The sequence below is a fragment of the Aptenodytes patagonicus genome, chromosome 2 (assembly GCF_965638725.1).
Source record: "Aptenodytes patagonicus chromosome 2, bAptPat1.pri.cur, whole genome shotgun sequence".
NCBI lineage: Eukaryota > Metazoa > Chordata > Aves > Sphenisciformes > Spheniscidae > Aptenodytes > Aptenodytes patagonicus.
Window position 1 is genome coordinate 128515771 of NC_134950.1, and position 21063 is coordinate 128536833.

At 40.8% G+C, this 21063-nt stretch overlaps 1 protein-coding gene across 3 annotated transcripts in view; it reads right to left on the reverse strand.

The window, feature by feature from the left end:
- Positions 1 to 21063, reverse strand: part of RARB (retinoic acid receptor beta) — a 335643-nt gene that overhangs the window by 50256 nt on the left and 264324 nt on the right. For all 3 annotated transcript variants that reach the window (XM_076331165.1, XM_076331164.1, XM_076331166.1), the window contains one exon: positions 132 to 273. In XM_076331165.1, coding sequence (XP_076187280.1) covers positions 132 to 273 — 142 coding nt within the window. The remainder of the gene's footprint in view (positions 1 to 131; positions 274 to 21063) is intronic.

Consider the following 21063-nt stretch of genomic DNA (forward strand, 5'->3'; position numbering starts at 1 on the left):
AGATTCATACTCCTTTCTGTGCATATGAATGCAGATACTGGCTTCGGTCACATAATCACATAATGTTTTTCTTCCCTTGGGACTGCCCCATATACATAGGATACAATAAATTGTTTCTGAAGACAACTTACATTCTTTGGACATTCCCACTTCAAAGCACTTCTGTAGTCTGCAGTACTGGCAGCGATTTCTGGTAACTTTATTGATAACACAGTTTTTATCTCTATGACATGTGTAAACCATGTTCTTCTGGATACTCCTGCGGAAAAAGCCCTGAAATCAAGAAAAAAAGAAATCAAATAAACTTCTGAGCTTCCCATAACCCTTAGAGACAGGCACTAACATTGCTTTAAAATAACAATATAAATTCAAAGTTGTGGCTGGAGTATGGCATCTTTAAAGACTCAGTCTTATTATAATTTAGTATTGTTTCTTGCAACATAAGACTCATCTCTTAAATAAAAACTAATTAAATAATGCAACCTAAGGCCAAAATAAACAAAACTGGAACTAGTAACAGCATTCAGGAAATGAAGCCCTAGATTATACAAAAAAAGCTCAAATAAAAATGGTTTGGGTTTATGGATGTAGTAATGAGATGGGTAAACAACAGCCTTCCTAACAGATCTGCTTGGAAGTCAAACACTCATCCAACAACCAAGAGCCTCTCTCAGCCTAAAGGTCCCATCTATTTTTGTTACTGCAGAGATTCTCTAGTTCGAAGGCTGCACGTAAAAAGAGAAATAATTTGAAACCCAGGTCTCTTAGCTGCTGGAACTCCTACAGCAATTAATGAGGCTTCTGCAGGTGGAAGAGTTCCAGCATCAGGTTATTGAGTTGTGAACTTGCAAGAGTTGCCAATTACAGCATTTTTTTTCTTATTCAGATACAGCTGTGAAAATAATCAAGTAATTACAATGATCTTGAACAGAAATTAAAGAGAACTAGAGGTCTGGTTTGTACTTAAGGAACACCATTTGACTGGATTCCTCCTTCGGCAAGTAAAAGAGAGAAAAACAGCCATAAATGGCAAGGTTAGCTGGCACGGAAAAAAGGCAAAAACCAAGTTAATTTCTTTATCTGCACTAAAACCCAAGCTTTAGATAATATCATATAATAATGAAGGAAAAAAAAAAGAGGATTACTTTAAGCATTTTAGAGCTCAACCCACAGATATTCAGCAAAAGTATTTCTGCAACAGACATTTGGAAATTTGACAGCACTATTTAACCTTCTCACTCAGATTTTGAAAATCGTTTCAGCAAGCACCAGGGTCAAATTTCAGTCAACATCATAGCATTATGGAAGAATAGTTAGCAATTTAATATTTGTTGGAGGGCTTGAGAGGTTAAAACTCTTCAACCAGCCACATGTTTACACCCTATAGGGAAGCGGTAAACTTGATGCTGCAGACGATAGCTCTGTGCCCACAATGCATTTGTCTAAAGATGCAATCATGGCAAGCTATAAAATTGGCTCTCCTAGAAGCACTCACCGAGATACGCGAGTAGTTCAAAAGCCAAAACCCCCTATCATTCAGAGTTAACTGGGAGAGTTTCTGGCCATATGATCAGGGAGTGGTAGGGCAGGCACAGTCAGTAAGGGCTGGTCATAAATTCCTTGCACACCCAACATGCTATAGATGCTAATGTTATGAAAATACCTCAAATTCACTCAGAACTGAAAAATGCCTCCTTAATCACGTAACCCCTGGCAATAGTTTTCCACAGCTCTTGCACAGGCAAGCCTTATCCTGGGGTTAGCTCCTCTGATTAAGAAGATACTTAATACTCCCATCAAAGAGGTAAATAAAAATTCTTCACTTATTTCTTTTCCTTAAGCTACTGGACACAGAAGAAGAATTTAAAGCTATCTGTTTAGACAATTAAAACCTTTTAAGTTATCAATAACTGCTATTTTATATTCCACACTTTTGATCATTAACGCTGCTTAAATCTTTGCAATGGAATGTATGGCAAGCGTGTGTATATTTGTTTACTTGCCGAGAAGAAAATTTATGGTAACATTCACTTACCACCTTCTTGCTTTGATATTCCCCTAATTGTGATGCCCGGCTCTGAGGTAATTGCTGAGGATGCTAACTAGAACTGTGAGAAGTCTATGGCATCTCTTTTGGTTTAATTCAACAGACAGAAAGTGTGAGCTGTGCTGGTTCAAGGGTCTCTATACGGCTTATTCGGTCACTACTTTTTAGTTGGAAAGAGGTAGGGGAAGCCAAGACTGGTAGCTTCCCTTGCAGCCACCCTGGCTTAATCCCGTGCTGCATGTAAATCAACACCCACAGTCACCGATGGAATAACTCTCCTAGCACCAGTTTGACAGGGCAGGAAACAAAATGGCCCAAACGAACAAAAATGACCCTCTTGTGCAGCAACTGTCTCACCACGCTGAAACAACTAGAGTAATTAAAAAAAACCAGCCCCCAAAGCCTTCTCTTTGCCTGCACATGCTTTGGGGCAGAGGCTGCCGTGCATCCGTGCTCAAGAGACTTCTGGCTTACTGACACAGGCATTACCTGAAACAAAATATGAGCTTCAAAAGTGTCACCCAATACAGAGAAAACAGGAAACAGCCTCCTCCAAATATAGCTGTACTTCACCAAAATATAACCAGTAGCTAATGGTGCCCAGTGATTGATCAGTTCTGATATTCAGACGCAGGTTCTGCATCCTTTTAACCTAGGGTTTAACTACAGCCCATCAGGAAGGAAAGCAGAGGAGGCTGTCTCAGTCCTTACCATACAAAGTTGACCACACAGCCCAACAGAAAAAGGTGATCCAACTTCTGCAGACAGCAAGTATAAAGCATTCATGAACTGATTACTAATATAAAAGACTTAAGAAGAACAAACTCAGAAAAAGCAGATCTCCAGGTCGAAATGAAGACAGTTTCTTCAACAGCCTAACCTCCCCAGGCAATGTCCTACACAGAGTGAAAGATATAGATGAGGATATTCATTGTGGAAGCTTAGACTGTTGTTTTACAAATTACTTTTTAACACCTGTATTTGATTTTCTTCCTGGAGTTACACATGAAACTGAAAGAAAAATGAACTTGTTTCCGTAAAATATTCAGGTGAAAAAAGGTATAATGCAGTCCTGCTCAAAACTAAGGACCTGTTTCTCAACAGCATGTTAGGGCCCACTCCCCAAGTACTCTTCCCTAAGACCACACTGAGATACTATTTCTACTAAGATTTGTGGCAAGCTCATTTTAAAACCTCAGCAATATGTCACTGAAAAGATTTGATCTTTAAAATTTCCTCTGGACAGGCACTAAGAAAAATGCCCAGATTATAAATATTATTTCATTTCTTTGCATACAAACCCCAAACCAAAGCCATCATAGGGGGAGTGACAGGACTTCAAGCACCGGTGGGTGAGGAGCACTTGCTGGGCGCTGGGGCTCAGTTTCCCTACCCGCCTCCACAAGCCTGGTGTCATGCAGCCGCGAGTTTTGGGTGGCACTGCAAATAGGGTCATGCCCAGAAATATTTCCCAAATCTGACACTGGGCTGAAAAAACAGCGCCCTGTCTATCCCTCTGTGGGGGTTTGCACCTCACCGGCTTTGGTTACCAGCAGCTCTGCAGCAAAAGAAAAGCCTGCAGGACACAGGGATGGGCAGAGCGGGCGCTTGCTGCCCAGTTAAACAGAAAAGCACACTTAAACCATTTCAAGGCTGGGTTCCAGATAGCACAGGTATAATACACTGGCTTTTCACTAAAAATAGCAAGTTAGAAGCAGGCCCACGTTTTCCTCCAAGTGCTTTTTGTCCAATGACTTCCATCTAATCTCACAACTCCAACAGTTTCATCAAAAACCAAGAAAATCCAAATGCAACCTAACCTTAAGAAGTTGTCAGAAACTTCAGAGACAGCAAACCACCACTGCTTACACATTAATCAACTTTGAGCACCTACTGGCTCTCTTGGAAAACAAGCTACTACCTACTGTAATACATTTACCTTGAAAGGAATCTGTTTGGCCGAATATTTACATGAGCAATTTTTTATGCAAATATTTTAGCACCCCATCCAAATTAACACCCTGTGACAGGAGATGAGACACTCCTGCGCCAAAAACAAGCACAAATGATTCTTTCTTTGTAATTTAAAATGCCTTATGAATATAAAAAAACCCCATTCTGTGAGACATAAAGCATTACTGTCATACATAATTGTTTTCAATAGCACCTACAAAGTACTTGAATTTAAAGTACAGGAAGCTACCGAAGACCTATCAGGAACAGTGATTTGCTCTAATATTCCTTTTATCCACAACTTTTGAAAGGAACACAGATCTTGTGTTTTTATTTTAGCGAAGACAAACAAAGCTTTGCAGAAATCACACTTATGAATTAATTCCGTCCTTCTGAGCTGCTTTTATTGGCATCCTTTACACAAAGCATTTCGGACAAACGTTTCAATTTTTAATCTCATCTTTTCTGCGCACTATGACACGTTCCTCCGAGGCCCACCAATCTTGTTATCTTAATGGATGACAGATAGAGTATCACTCTGACCATGCCACATTAGGTGTCCTCATTTACCGAGTGCAAGGAAAAAATGCTGAGTATAAATTATTCAGAAATCTATTGTATCAGTGTGTGTTCTCTCAGCATCCACCACTGGCAGAGCAGACAGATTATTTTTCACTTTTAATTGTGTTGATATCTTATCTGCTGCACTGAAAGCAGAGAATGATACGTGAAACCATATGTATTAAGCAGCAAATAAACCCAGTTTACTAGGTCTATTGCTTAGAACTAAATAACCTGTTTAGTCAAACTAACTTCAAAACAATGCCAAAAAACCCCACCTCATTCCACTTACCACTTTTGTAGTATTTGCCTGGTAGTGTGTCAAAATTAGAGAGCTCAGTACAGAGCAGCGGTGCCTACAGAGAATATTAACTATTTCAGTAATATTTTGAATGCCATTATGCCACTGGTTATCTGAATACAAAGGAGATCATTAAGCAGGAGCCCTCAAGATAACGTTAAGTGTTTAAGCTTACAGAATTGTTAGCATGAACTGCTACCCTTACATATCTGATAGGGAATCTATACAACTCCCTCTCCTTCACTGTCCAGTTGATTTTGGCAAGTCAGATGATTTAGAGCTCAAGTTATGCACACTGCATGAAGAGATGGATCATTTAATCTCAAAAACATCTTAAAAATATTTTGCCAGCAAAGGGCATGCCAAACATTATTTGCAGATGTAGTGGGCTTACAAGTTGAAAACTTGCACTGCAAGCCAGGGACAGGGTAATCAGCAGAGAAGGGCTATTGCGAGCTCGATCTGTTTGAACAGCCTGCTCAGTTCATCTGGTTCAGCTTTGATTACCCCCAAATACAGGCAGCCAGCTATGACTCCTGCAGATTTCGAGGCCATTCTTTGGTAAATTTGCAAAATAAGCTTCTGAGTGAAGTGTATTGTTACTTTATCATAAAAGAAACAAAGGAGTAAGGAAGACTTTTCTATGGTACAGTTTATCAGTCATTTATAAACTCTGACTGACTGAGCTCTGAAGGGAAAGATAAAAACCAGTTAACAACCGAAAAGAAAATCTGGCCCACAACATACCTGAAACCCCTGCTGTTAGCTTTAGTCTGAAATAGGGGCTGTACAAATATGTACTTTTTTTACAAAACAAATCTGTTTGTGATGCATAGCCTCTTTTCAATCTATTTATTTTAATCATTCGAGTTACCCTCTATCCTTACTAACCCTGTAAAACGTACGCAGGCAAGGTAAGGACCCCACTCCTGCTCTCTCTGGAGCATCAAGAGAGACATTTTAAGGTCTCTCTCGGTGATGAGATCTGCACAAAACTACTTTGCTCTGTGTCCAGGGAATTGCCCAGGTACGTTCATGAACTGAACGTGGTTTGCAGTATTTTTATTACAGGTGGCAGCAGTCAAGGAACAAAAAACCCCTTCCCCACAAAGTCCTGGTAGGATCAGCAGTCAGGTTAGGGCAGAGACACGCAATTTTTAGTGGTTAACCAGGAATATTTGCTCTGAAAGGCCTTAATAACATGCAATCCCACAACTGGAGTTGCATAGAAAGGCTTATAAAAGAACTAAAAGCCACGGCATATGCTGTTAAGTGATTCCATATAATATAGAAGACACTGCAAAATGGCTGCAGCCAGAACACGAGACCCCACAAGTTATGAAAGCTGCCAAAGCAGCTATCTAAAAGGAAGCTAAAATGAGTGTATTCCCAGTTGCACAGCACTTTTCCAGGATGTCTGCACTGTCTATCATGCTTTGGAAATCACGGCTTGCAGAATAAACAAATTAATTGTCTGACATTGTGGCTGGAAACCACCACCGGCACAAAATGGAAGCAGCTACAACAATAAGTAGAGGAAGGCTTGCTGCCAGGAAGCAGGGAAATTGTGCTGATGATGTATGTCAGGGCAGGACAGGCAGATCTTTGCAAAAACAAATGAATAAATGTTGTTAAATGTCAATAGCTTGTAGTGAGCACCTAGAGATGCCAGCCGCCCGGCAGCAGAGGGGCTGGGAACCAGCCTGCCCTGGGAAGTGCTCTGGGTTTGTCCGTCGTTGCTGTTATTTCCAGCAGAAACTCTCTGCTCGCCACCCACATTTCATCTCATCTAGCCATTTATTCTGCAGACGAAGAGTAGCCATAACCTTCCACGGCCGAAGAAAACCAAATTTGCTATTGAAACCAGGGTGGTGGGTTGGTTTTTTTTTTTTAAATCAACAGAACTCAAAACACTTCATAAAAATAAGCAGGTGTTATCCCATGTCTCACATACGGGAATACAGACCTGTGGAACTAAGAGCAACCCACGAAGGGGAAAAAAAAGGCCTATTCTCTTTTCATTATTTTTACACAAATGGAAAAGCTTGAGGGTTTCAGGGTTTTCTCATTTCTTAAAAAAAGGGCCAGAGGACAGGGACAGGCAGATGAGGAAGGTGTCACCCCTCCCTAAGCTACCAAAATGGGGATGCTCATCCGCAACTACAAGAAATTCTCCAGCAAAGACAGGGCAGGCCACACTTGATAAATCCTAGTAGTTTCTAAGGTGAAAAGTGTCTTGTGGGCCTCAGAGGGCAAGCAAAAAAAAAGCAATTTTGATGACAGAGCTTGAAGGAAATTATTCATGGGGCTACTAATGCCAATTAGCCGTTAGCCACTGGTGAGGCTGGAAACAAACCCCATTTTTCATGGTGCCCCATGCCAACACATCTTCTGATTTCACAAACCTTGGCCTAACATTAAAAACATGCCCCAAACTGTCAAAACATTGATATTTTTTTTTTCCCCCCTGGGGAGTTTAAAACACTTCCTCTGGCCAGCTGGCAGAGAAGCAGCTACCGACGAAACAGGGGAGCTGCGTTCATTTGGCTGCAAATCTACAGCAACCAGATTTCTCCAGCCAGGGTACCGCAGCATCCCTGAGACTATGCAAGGATTTCTCCACAATTTCAATTTTCACTGAACTCCTGACCTTTTTAGCAAACATGTCAAAGTCTCCAGACAGAACAGTCATCACCTTGAAACAATATGTGAGGGGAAAGAACAGCTGAGATTTTCTGCTTCTCCACTTCAGTAATTTAAACAGAGGGGAAGGCACTGGTACGCACTTCCATTTGCTTTCTTCAAATTAAAAAAAAAAAAAAAAAAAAAAAAGAGAGAGAGAGAGATATGAAATGTATACAATTAAAAAGTTACAGTTAACTTCCTTTCAGTAATGTCCGTAGGATGATTTTTGGCCTGCTAGGAAACTCCAGATGGGAAGAGTAATGAATATAATTTAATACGAATAACAGGAGATCAAAGAAATGCTTTTCTGAGTTGCAGCGCACTGAGTTATTTCACACAGTTTAATGGAGAACTCAGGAATGAATTATTCCTTTTTGCTATTTTCTTATATTTTTGTTTATGCAAATAAATTCCCTTTAACTTAATTTGTGGAGGACCAGACCTATAACCCAGTAAAACCATAAAATGTCACTAGGATGGTCGTACAACTGGCTAGCACTTATCCAAAAGGCTGTATATTGTTAACTGCTCATCGTTTTTTCCTCTCTTCCCCTCCAGTGCCTCAGGATTTATACGACCAATTAAGACAATAATGAGTGCCCCAGGTTGACCTCCCAGGAGCAAGAATTAATTAAGTGCAGTATTTCTTCATAAAGAATGACACTTTTCCAAACCATTTATGTAGCTGCTCTCTTGCATGGAAGCACAGTATCAGGAAAGACTTTCCAAATTGTTACCCCCCAAATGTATGACTGATTTTGGTTTATACCCTTAATTTGGGTCTCTGGTTTTATCCATTGGGTTTTTTGGGTGGCGGGAGCAGGGGGATCATCTACCAAGGACAATGTCACAATTTTACTAGACATACATGGGACTTTTTGCACAGAGCTACAAAGGACAGACACTAAGCAACAGCTACTCTAACAAAGTAGCAGACCTCCTAGTAAAAACAAATAAAAAATCCCCGCCAAGCTATACCCATGCAGTGACATGCAGATTCCTGCAGCAGGCAGGACAAGGAAGAAACTCATGTCAGCTATGCAATTACTATGCTACAATTACTTGTAGGAGTCTCTCAAATTAGCCTCTCCATTTAGCTGCTGGCAGAGATGAAAACACGTGAAGAGGAAAGGGCAAGCTCAAACACAAACCTACATGGGAGAAAGAAGGTATGTGCATGCTCCAAGGAAATTCCCCACACAGGCAAGCTTTGCATCCTCCTCCTCCTCCCCTCCCAGCCTTCACCACAAAGGCTTGCAGAGTTCCCGCACATATTTGGCACCACAGTTATTTATCAGAAGAGGCACAGGGACTTCCATTAATTGTCAGCCAATAAAAAAATCCCTGCAACTTCTGCACCAACTGAAATTTATAGAGGCGCTAGTTTCTAACCCACTATCAGCAACCAAATGTTTACAGCTCAGCTGAAATAATAATGCAAACTATGCCACAAATATTTATATCTGCCTGCAAGCTGGCTGAAGTGCAATTCCCCTTGCTCTAGCAGAGAGATTCACAGTTTGCGTGCACAGCCAGCTGTTCCCTGCTCTCTCCCCAACCCACCCGGAGCCAATGCAGCACCCAAGCCTGAGCCTGGCCAGCCGGGTGGGTGCCTGTGGGTGTTGGCCCAGCACCCACCTGCCAGGATGGCTGGCAAAAACCTCACTCTGGCTGTGCCACAGCACAGCTCCCACTCGTTTTCAAGACCCAGCATGTTTCTATCTATTCTCTTTGTCCAACCTGAGAGGAGTTTTAAAATGTGCCTGGTCCACAGCAGAGAAGTTGTTTCTGAGGAAGGATGAAGTGACGTATGAAAACAATGCAGAAAGCAACCCAAAAATATTCAGAAGAAATAACATGGACATAAACATGCCAAAATAAACCAGATGTCTTGAGCATTATGCTTCCTGGTACGTTTTTCAGGCATCCATCTGAATGGCTCATCCACACACGCAATTGGTTTTTTTGCTCTTAATTTTGACAATTGATCTCTAAACAAACATATTGTATCAAATCTCTTGAAATCTGGCAAGTAATATCTTGTACTTACTACTTTATGCTACACTCGCATTCCCCCGCATTCAGCTACAAAGAAACTCTGCTAATACAGAACTACCCACTAAAACCTTGTAAAACGTAGAGTTTAGTGAAACTCGGATGCCTGGAGACTAGAAAACAGAGTTCAAGTAAACACCCAGAAATATGCAAGTCTGGCTCTCTAGTACTGGCAGTAGTCAAGGAAAATTACCTTTCCACACTGCAGCTGAAACTCATTACCGGAGGCGACAGCAGAGGGATGAGTTGGAGCAGGACCAGCTTGGTAAAACCACCATTTTTAAGAATGAAATGGTGGCCATACCCCTCTGCCCGGTTCCCGTACACAGTCAAAGTACACGCGGTCAAAACAGTCTCGACAACATGGAAAAACAGGCTGAGGAAGGTGGATGAAATGCAATCTGTGCCAGTGCAGGGGATTAGCAACTGCACAGAGCCAGAGGAATCAACTGACTAGTTCCTCCAAGAAATAAGGACTCTTAAGGTAACGCTAATCAGAGATATGTATCTTGTTGCAAAACCTGACACAAATCATGCTGAGATGCTGAAAAAGCAGTGTAGCTTACAGGACAAATGCAGCACTGCCTCCACCTTGCCTGGTGTTGGGCACCACTGTTCATTCAGCCAAGCTGTAGGGAAGCAAGGGAGAGTCTGGGACTGGGCAACTTTGACGATGAGAAAACATGACCTTTCAGAGATGAGTGAATGAACTGGGGCTGATTAATCTAACACAGGAAAATCTTAGCAAGATGTTTTCCTGTTTTCTCCCTCCCCTGCCAGACTTTAATCAATGGCCAGATTCAAGTACAGAGCCCGTATAATCACAAGACGATCATTCTTTCAGTTCACGAAAATCACATGGACTTGGGGCAAGATAAAAGGTCTTTTTAGTTAGCTCATCCATTTGGCTCCTGGGAGCTGTGCTCGCATCTCTCTTGTTCACCTAATGCTCCCTTTCTTCTTTCCTTTAAAAAAAAATACAGTTTTCACCTCTGTTTCTGCACACACAGCAGTCACCGTGCATCCTTAAGGATAAACATGGACTGGTTAAAACCATTTGCAGCAGCATCTGAGCAATGCCCTGATCCCCCAATCAAAAAAAAAAAAAAAAAAGTGGTAGTGCCCATTCATTTCAAAATGATGGGCTGCAGAGCTTTCTCTGAAACGCTTTGCTTAAATCTTCCTAAATGTGGAGCACTGCTGCTCATTTGGACCAGCAGAAAGTACACGAGGATCACAGCGCACTCTGAAGTGAGGATCTAACAATTTCCATGTATTTATCATAGGTGCACAGGGCTCCAAAGCAAGCCAAGCACCCCAGAGACAGGGAAGACCTCTCTCCTGTTGGGAAGATTCATCTGGAGAGCAGCCAGCCGGGACACCCACGGAAGGAGTGAACAGTAGCCCATGGGAGTGGCTGCACCACGGCTATAAATCTCTGCTTTCCCTGGTAAGCACCTGCGAGGAGGGAGAGAGAACTGGCCGCAGCTGACAGTAATGGGTCCCATTAAATTGTCACTTTTAAAGAGACTCTGAAACAGGAACAAACTTGCTCTGTCAGCATTTGATCGGTCTCTCTGCCGCCAGGTGATGGCAGACCCTGCTCACATGCCGTGGCGGGGGGCTGCTGGCTCTCCCCTCTGGTGCTGGAAGGGTCCCCAGCAGTCACTGAGGTTCACTATAGCTGGAATCAAATCGCCGACTGCATTTACAGCCAACCAAATCTACATTTTTTGGCACTACTTGCAACTGCCGTCTCACCTTGTAATTTATGTATCCGTTATTCTAGACAGGGGATCCAGAAACAATATACCTTTTCCCCTTTAAACGCAGGTATTATGGTACGTTTTTATTGCATAGTAACTTTTCCCACTAAAATATATTAAATGAGAAATTTTAAGCATGGCCATGTGAAATCATAAGGGACTTTATACACAAAAATGTCTTTCTACTTCTCAGCTGTCTCCTGAATTGAGTTGTGGAAATTGTGGGGACTCCTGAATATTATCGAAGGAAAGAACAATTTATGAGTAGGGACCCTGAATATTTGGCAGACCAGCTGCAGTAGTATACCAATTAAACAGTTACTATACTAATATACCAAAACTACCGATTACAGAATTGGATGTGTGGCTTCTTTAACACTACAAGAAGTTTTTATAACTGGAGTACTGAGCTGCACAGATGTCACACCTAGAAGTGTCTCCTCTATATGGAAAGTGCATCTGCAACAATCAGAATAATATAAAATAGGAAGAAGGACCCAACATGTATGTCCTTTACATGGAACTCAAGAAACAAGGTATCCATACTTAAATACTATAGCAAAATCCAGATACAAAGAGGAAAAGATAGGCACATGGGGTATAATCTTAACTTTGGCAGTTTCTGATTTTTGGAACAGCTACTCGAAAATGGAAGAGTTTTTTTAGTAAGGCATTTGTTTTGTTTTACAGGGGGAAGAAAAAGAAGAATACATACAATAAACAAATTGAAGAAAGAATCTGTAAAGCTGACTTTATCGGAAATACTGAATCTTGGAAAATTACATCCAATTGTCTTTCCTGCTATAGCACAAGACTGAAATTTCACGAAGAGCAGCTCTGCAAATCTGAACAGCTCTGGGATCCATGCTGCAAATTGAATTGCACTCCATTTCCAGTAGAAGCTAAAGAAAATACCCCTTTAGGAAATTTCCTCAAAGAAACACTTCATTCAGGATTAGAAAGAACCTCTGTTTCCATTAGCAGGTCGGTCAGTAAGCGCAGAGAGCAATGGAAGGTCACTTTCCAAGGCCAATCAGAGTATTTCTGCAAATTGGGAAGCTGACTGATTATGGACTGGGTGATGGTTTACAATAATCAGAAAATACAGATAGGTGTATCTTTTAAAATAAATTCAAAATAAGTAGCAAATAAAAGAGCATCTGAATATCTCCTTAACATGTAAATGAACAGAATTAGGTAATGGATAATTCCATTTTGTACACTTATGAAACCCCTTAATTTTGGATTTACTTCTCTACGATGTGTTAATCAGAAAATCTTAAAGTTCTTGTTAAGAAAAACGCAAACTACAATTTAAAAAGATACCTAAAGCAAGCAGAACAGTGACCCCAACCATCTCACCAGCACCACAGTCAACACTCAGCCAGAACCACACTCAGCAAACTATTCTACTCTCCCCTTTCTTCCAGGGAAAACGGTGCACTTTGTTGTAGGGTCCAGCCAGCTATCCTAAATCTAAATTCAACAGATCAATTACTTGTATATCCTTCTCTATCAATGTCTCATTACCCAGTTTCTTTTTAAAAAGTTCCAGTGTTAGAAAATGAAAGCTAGTTCATTGTAATTTTACACTTATGTAGTTGCTGTTCAGTAAGCATAAATAAATATGGCACAGTGCAGAAAAAAAGGTAGGCTATTACTGTTAATAGAAAATCTCAGACTATTTAATTTCTGAGATGTTTGCTCATATATCCGTATTTCCTTATCCGCTGAATTACCTCTGCAAACAATACTTTTAAAGATCATATTATAAAATGTTGTATTAAACACGGTGGAAAGCTGCATTTTTTCCTACACTGTAACAACTTTCTGGGGGTGCACAGGACAGCCTGTACTCCACATCTATAATCAAAGGCCACATGTGGTCCTTAAACTAATGGAGAGCTATGAAATAGATTGACAAGATGTGAACAAAATAGAAGTTTTTTCCCCCTCTCTAGTGAAGAAAATTGAAAAAGTAAAATCTATTAGAACCTACTTACAGGAAAATAAAAACACACTCCACATCCACTGCATGCAAACCAGGGGACTTCTCAGCAGGCAAGCGTACCAGCCTGAATCACAGACCACCTGCTTCTGGCATCTCTTGTCTGTACGTCACGATGTGATTTGCGTAGACAGCGCTTTTACACATACATATAATTTACTTAATTCTGTTGAAGCTGTTGCAAACCATGCGCATGTTACTGATGCGGTGTGAATGCTCTCAGCCATCTGCTAATAAGCCAGAACAGCTATGGGCAGGTGAAAGTTGGATAGAAACGCGACAAACACATCTACAAGGACTGTTCAGTACCTACCTTGGTGCAAGAAACCACGATTTAACTCCAATAACAACAGGTACATACACATGTAAATTTGAAGTTTCTTCTTTTTATGGTGTGTATTCTCAGGTATAGAAAGGAATAGACACTGCCAGAAGAGTAAGACTCAACAATTTTAGTTTAATAATAATAATAATAATGAACAAACTGTAGCTGTTATGGACTAGTTATTGGCCAAAGACCCTGAAAAGATAGGCCAAGGTCAGCAGGCATGAAGGCTACATCTATATTAGGAAATGCTCTTGGGGACAATCACAGGCACTATGGCTGGCTGACGTACGATGGGAAAGTCCACATCTACATTAGTTAACTCCTTCAGCCTCTGAAACGGAATGGCTGCATCCAAGCCGGCCACAGGAGATGGCTGCACGCAGGAGGAGTGCTAGTTGGTACAGCCAGAAACCTTCCAGGTATACAGCACGGCAAAGCAGTGCCCCAAAACGTGGCCGGTCACCAATACACCATAGTTTAAGAGTCTGATGCCGCTGTTCTTTTTTGAGAAAGCCTTCACTGACAGTATCGGGAATTTTGCATGAGAAGGAGTGCAAGATTTAAGCCAAACAATTGTGTGTCGTTATTTGACAGGTTATGCAAAATGAGAGAGTAGTTTCCAGTTCCTGTTTCCACAGGACATTAGCCCTTGTACTCACAAATAACTGGAGCAGCGTGGTTAGCACGGTTGGAAAGTAATTTGGGATAATCTCTGCACTTCTATAGCACCGGCATCACGGACAGAAAAAAATAAAAGTAATTAGTAAAAACAACCATTCTCACAGTTTAAGATGAACCACTGGTCTATGACTGAGGGCAACAGGCAGGATAAGAGGAAGATTAGCTGTGGATGTATGTGCTATACCCCCCCTACAGACACTGCTGTTCTTTGTCTGTCCCTCTCTGCTCCAGAAGCCCAGTGCAGGGGAGCAGCAGAGGTATAATCCACAACTTGAGCCCAAAGCACTGGAAATCAAATATGGCATTCAAACGCACAACACAATTTTCATTTTTGTTATCTGTCATGGTTGGCAATTTTTTTTTTCTTCATTCCATGTCATTCACACAGCCCAGAAAGAGATTTTAAAATATACGGTAACGCAAAATTTTTGTTCCTGATCCCATCTATTTCATCATGTTTCCTTGCTCTCAGTGGACTTCCAATGAATGTATGCTTCCCCTTCCTTCAAAAATTGGAAATAAATTCAGTACCTGGTGAAAGTTTTATCTTCCAAACAAAGAGAAAAAATAAGAACTTACTGAAACACAGATAACCAGCTTTTCAAAGGACACCTGGCTTTTCTGGTTTTGTTATTTTAAAAACTAACATCTCAAAGACAGCATTAAAACAATCAGGTCTCCTCTGATAATATGGAATAGATAAAAATTCCACGTTTTCAGTACTACATTTAAATCAGTTGCAACTCATTTAGTGTCTTTCTGCTTATGGCACTGCTTTCTGCAAATAAATGGCTTTGAACGTCGCTATACTGCAAAGTGCTTACAGTTTAAGATCAGATGATATTAATAGTATGCAGAAATGTATCTCAAAATACATTTTTCACCTTCTAAAAAATGATTGTTGATTTAGCTAAAACTAGGAGCAATTTTCTATGATTTGAGAAATTTTTCATAGCTGTGCATGAACGACAGCATGCATCTCTGCTGTTGGCACTGTCACTTACTAATACAGCTTAAATGGAGATGAATACAGCTTGATCATTCAAGCTGATCTATATTTTTCTTTCAACCGATAGAAGCTTTTACAATTGCATTGCTGCAAACAATATTACTTCTTTCCCTGATACAAATCAGACTGTAACCAAATATTTAAAGCTCAGAAAAAAAGCATTTTCAACTTTACATTTCTTACTGTTTGTTTCAGTTGTAGGTGATTAAAACATGCCAGAAAAACAAAGTCAAACAAATATACAGAATATTAGTTAGCTGGTTTTATGAGGTTTGTTTTTATTTTTAGTGTTAAGTAACTGAGAAAATTCTATGTCTGGATCCTTAATTCCCAGTAAAGGGGCATAAATATAGGCTTAAATATAATTAAATCATAGCTAGAAGCTAACATGTGCAAGAGTAGTGTTATCAAAAAGAACTGCTGCTTAAGATCCCTCTACAATCCCAGAACTGCCTAAGAAAATGCAAATCTGTCCTCGCATGATGTAAGAGGCATTATTAAAAGAAAAAGGCATCTGTCCTGAAGGACACTGTTCCATAAAGGGAACTTTGCTATGACAATCCCTAAAATATTTTAGGCCACTCATCAACATTTCTTGCAGACCAAAGCATAATACCCTTGCCATCGAACTTTAAATAAATAAAATCAAAACCAGTTCCACTCTCTGTCAGTAGCATTTTGTGAATCTGTTGTTGACCGATGCTGATCACGGATTCACATCCTGCAACAGGGGAACCCCAACCCTCCGAGTGTCCAGAGGGACATAACCATGGGGGACATCACAGACAATATTAACACAGCTGTGCTTTGGGCACCTAAGCCAATGGCTCGTGGGGACAGGCTGCTCGGGAGGGTGACCCAGAGTAGATCTAGTTTAGATGCTCTGAATCAGCCGTCAGAGGAGCTCCTCTCTCTTCAGTGACTGCAGAGAGAGCCCAGTCTTCAAAGTTAGGCAACTAATTTTGGGCCTCAAGTTGAGTGGTAAGACTGCCTCCCACTGCATCTGTAAGCAAATAAGATGAAGCTGTAACAAAATGACAGCTTTTCTCCCAAGCTAAATATCCACATGGATCAGCAAATCTGGACAAAGCAAAAACTTTCATTTTCTCTCTTTTTTTTTTTTTCCTTCTCCTACATGTATCTTTTTTTTTTTTTGGTGGGAGTCAGTCCTACAGAACTATAGACCTAAATTTCAAGGTTTATATCAACGGCTATGTTCCATACTGCTTACAGTCTTTGCAATTAAAAAAAAAAAAAAAAAAAAAAATTTGAGTCAGGAAGGTGTCAAACAAATAGACATACTTTCACAGCTGAAGACCTTTGAAAATATATTAAATGTGACTACCCTTTTAATTTAATGATCCCACATTAGATGTGATTTTATATGAAAACTCTGATGGAAGGAAAGCTATTCTTCTTTTATGATAAAAGCCAACCTGGGATCACTCGGTATTGAAGTAGATTTATCCACACTTTTGTCCGTTAGCATTAACAACAGGCAGAGGGGCACCTTGATCATTTAGACAAAACTGCTAGACCATAAACCTTCCCTCTTACATACTGCGCTGTCTTCTCCCCTGAAACTGCTCTAGGCATCTTTGCTGCCCACCAAAGTCAAGCCAGGAATCCGGGCAGGATTGCCAGCAGAGGAATGCCATCTTTTAAACACCCAGAACAAGGGACAAGGCTTTCAGAGACAGCTGAAGCTGCCAGAACACCAGCTTCTCTTCCTCACCCACACAATGATGGCATTTGTTTGGGGAATCCAGCCCACTACACTCAGTCTCCCTTTCTGCAAACCCAGCTACAATGACGAGTCAAGTCAGGACCAAAGAGCTGAGCTTTCGGTGAGGCCAGCCCTATAACCACTTGTACCAGCTGGATACATCCAAATTGCTCATTTTGTATGGAATTTGTTTGCGTGCCATCTAGCAACACGCAGAGACCTGGGGTGGGGGCGGCAGGGGGGAGATTTCAGAAGTCTTTAACTGAGGTCATGAAACACGCAAGTAGATTCCAAAACCCGCCTCTGAAATGCCACACCATTTACAAAATGGAAAAGTTGTAAGTAAGCTGAATATTGTCAATGTATTGTATTTTACACATAAAAAAATGGACTGGCTCTGGAATTTTTCTTACAAAATACAAGTGCACTGTGAAGATCAGTTTGGTTTTGGGATTCTCATACAGAAAGCCATTGACAGGCTATGATGCGCATAAGCCTTTTGCAGCATAACACCCAGAAATAAACACAAAGCCAAGATTTTTTTTTTTTAACCAGTTTAAAACACCAAAAAAATCTTGACTGCTGAATTCAACTGACCAAACTGAGAAGAAGCTGGGGATATCAACCTTCTGAAAGCTCCCAAATTTCAAATTGGAAGGCAAGAAGTCAGGTACCCTAAATCTATAATCACAAATAAGATTTTCAGCATGAACACACTAAAATTAGAAAACAAGATAGCTTAAAATTATTTAGACAGCTCCTAAACTTTCACTGTGGTTCATAAGTGCATATTATGAAATACTCCAGCCCCTAAAAACCTTAAAGGACTAGTATATCAAAACAAGCCACAGAACAGTCTTTCTAGTGGGGCACAGTACTGAAGACTCTGGTAATGAATTAGACAGAAGGATCACTAAAAAAGGGGTGCTTAGAATACTAAGAAAGTGTTTGGCAAAGGAGGTTAGGAGGTTGTTCCAGGTACCTGAAAGAATAAGGTCCAAGGATGACAGTGAGGGGGAACAGAGGAAGGAAGGACAGGAGAAGGGACCAATCTAATCACCACACGAGAAGACCACAGCAATGGTTTGACAATGAAGGAAGCTGAAGGCAGATTCTGGAGGAAAGAGGACAACAAACTGTGTGAATTACAATGCTGCAGATCAGAAATGATGTCATCATGGCATGATGTCTGAAAAAACTGCACGCCATGAGATTACAGTTGGTGATGTCACAAAGAGAGAGGATGGAAAGTTCTGTCTTCATGAACTCTGTGCCCAAGGTAGCAGTGAGACGAGCAAGAGGACACACCAGGGAAAGATAGCAGGGGAGAAGTCAGAGATGGGGGTAACTTTGGAAATCATCCATGGGCTGGTGACAATTAAGGGAAGATAAAATTTCCAGTGCAGTGTTTCCCAAACCGAGCATCAGAAAGTCATAATCACCATCCACAGCTCTCCAAGGGCTCCTGGCTGGAAGGGTCCCCATTAAAAATACCCCCTTTATGAGCAGAATATTGCCATGACCTCCCCCATTGGTCTACCATAAAACAGTTCAGTAGGTGATGCTTTTGAGACAGAAAACCAAAGAACTGAACCTCAGGGAACAGCATCACGAAGTGGATAAAGAGCCATTTAAGGAGAGATTGAATAAACAGTAAGCAAAGTAGGAGGAGAATCTAAAGAGTCCTGAAAGGCAGGAAAAAGAAAGCCTGCTGAATCAAAGGCAGTTATGAACCCAAAACCTTGAGGACAGAAAGCTGTCCCTTTGCACTAGATGGAGACTGCTAATGATCACTGTGACAGCAGCTTCACTGGAGCTCAAAGCAGAAAGGCAAAGGAGAAGGAAACAGAGAGAGAACTAGAAGAAAACCATGGGAGCCAGCACAGAAAAACAAAAGGAATGGGGCCCTAATTAGATAAATACGATATGAGCAGAGTTTTGCATTTGTTTTTCCCTTGAGAAACAAGACTGCCAGGAGTTTGAAGGGAAAGGTAAATGAGTCAGAAAGAAAAAAGGAAAAGACTTGAGAAAAGGACCTCAGAGCAGAGGGAGGTGCAATGCAGGAGGAAAAAAGAGTGAATTTAAGGTTTAACATCACAGAACAGAGATTGCAAATCAGATGAAGACAGAAATGGTGGAAATAAGAGTGAAAAAAGAGAAAATAGCAACAAGGTCAGAGGAAAAGAGGAAAAAAAGATAATTGATACTTGATTCGGCTGATATCTTAGTCTAGCTTCTTATGGAATGAGCTTTGTGTAACCCAGCATGTGGGGTTGTGGACATGTCCACAAGCGAGGTTGCCTCCCCATCCCAACAGCTTTTGAACACGCTGGTCAGCTTTAGTGAAACTGCAGACCTCAAAGAAAATCAAGGTCTTTGAAATTGCATGGAGATGCGTGCTGAGGTAAAGGAGAAATAAATCTGTTTCCTAAGTAGACAAAAGGCTGTAACATTAATTCTTACTTATTATCGCTCCCTGATTCACCAGAGAATCAGCATGAAACTCCAGCTCCATACCGAGCAGAAGCCTTCAATGAAAGACAGGCTCTCTAATAAACCTGGGTTAACCAACGGAAAGGCAGAGATCCACAGGAGACAAGGCTTCCCTAGTGGCAGTGCTCAATGCTCTGTGCTTATTTAAGCTCACAAAGCAACTGGCTAAATTTTTGTATGAAGAAGGCTGGAGAGAGAGAGAAGCATGAAGAACTGATATTGGGAACTGAGGGTGAAGGTAGACTTGAGAACAGGCAGGAGCCTGGATGATTAGAAATAAGTACAAGGTGGCAGCTTTCTTATGGTACATGACCAAGAAATGAATGTGTGAAAGCAAGTGTAGAGCAAAGATGAAGGAAAAGAAAAACAAACCAAACAGTCCAAAAGGGCTCAAGAGAAAAGGGTAACAACCTTCAGAGAAAAAGTAGAAACTGGCAACGTAGAGGTTTCTTAGGCTGTCTCTGGTGTTGTGGTCATGTACTGCTGTCTGCTGTCATCCAGCACATCACTTCTGTTGACCTGAAAGCTCAGACAACTTTGAACAGCAAATGTAGTAAATGACTGTCCACCAAAGGGACCACTAGTTGACTCAGTGGTCTCATTGTGTTCTTTGCCAGTTCCTGGCACTCACTAAGGAAGTTGATTCAATCACTGGAAGAGATTCATAAAATCCTAGTCCAACCTGTTGAAGAGCTAGCGTCAACTAACCCAAACATTACTAGTCTCAAGCAGCCAAGTGACTGCTTTGGAATCTTGTTATTTCTCATAGACTGACAGGTTTTGTATGTATCTTTTTTTTTTTTTCTTTTAACGGCAGCTATTGCTAAGTGCTGAATTACCCCATATTGCAAATTAGCAAATAAGTGAACATAATTTTTTTGTTGTTGTTGAATAATGGCTAACACATTACAAGATGGATTTCTTCATGTATTTTGACAAGTGTGGTCTTGCTTTAATTATTTATGAAAATGCTTTGCAGTATGCCAATAAAAGCCATACAGTATATTTTTGCATATTTTTCAAAAATAACGAAATCTTAGGGACATGTGACTTTTCTGCCACAGTCTGCAATTACATCTGTGCTTAGAGGGAACATGTGGGTGAGCAAATGACACCACCATTTGTGTGTTAGCATCTGAGTATGATGAGATTTCCTATTTAATGAAATCAGCTACAGCATATTCTTACCATAGTTCTTCCTAACAGACACTTAAATTTTGATAGTTTTGTGGCATCTAAAAGAAAAAAATGCAGGTATGATATCCAAGGAAAACCTCAATATCAGAGATTCTAAAAATGAGGTGAGCTTAAATAGTTACTTTCACTACTTCAGTATCTACAGTTATAAAATAGGGGGGAAACCAGACTCCAATCCTATAGTTTTTTGCCTAATGACACAAACCCAGGACTATGATATGTCACTACAAAACGCTAGCAGCATGGAAGAAGT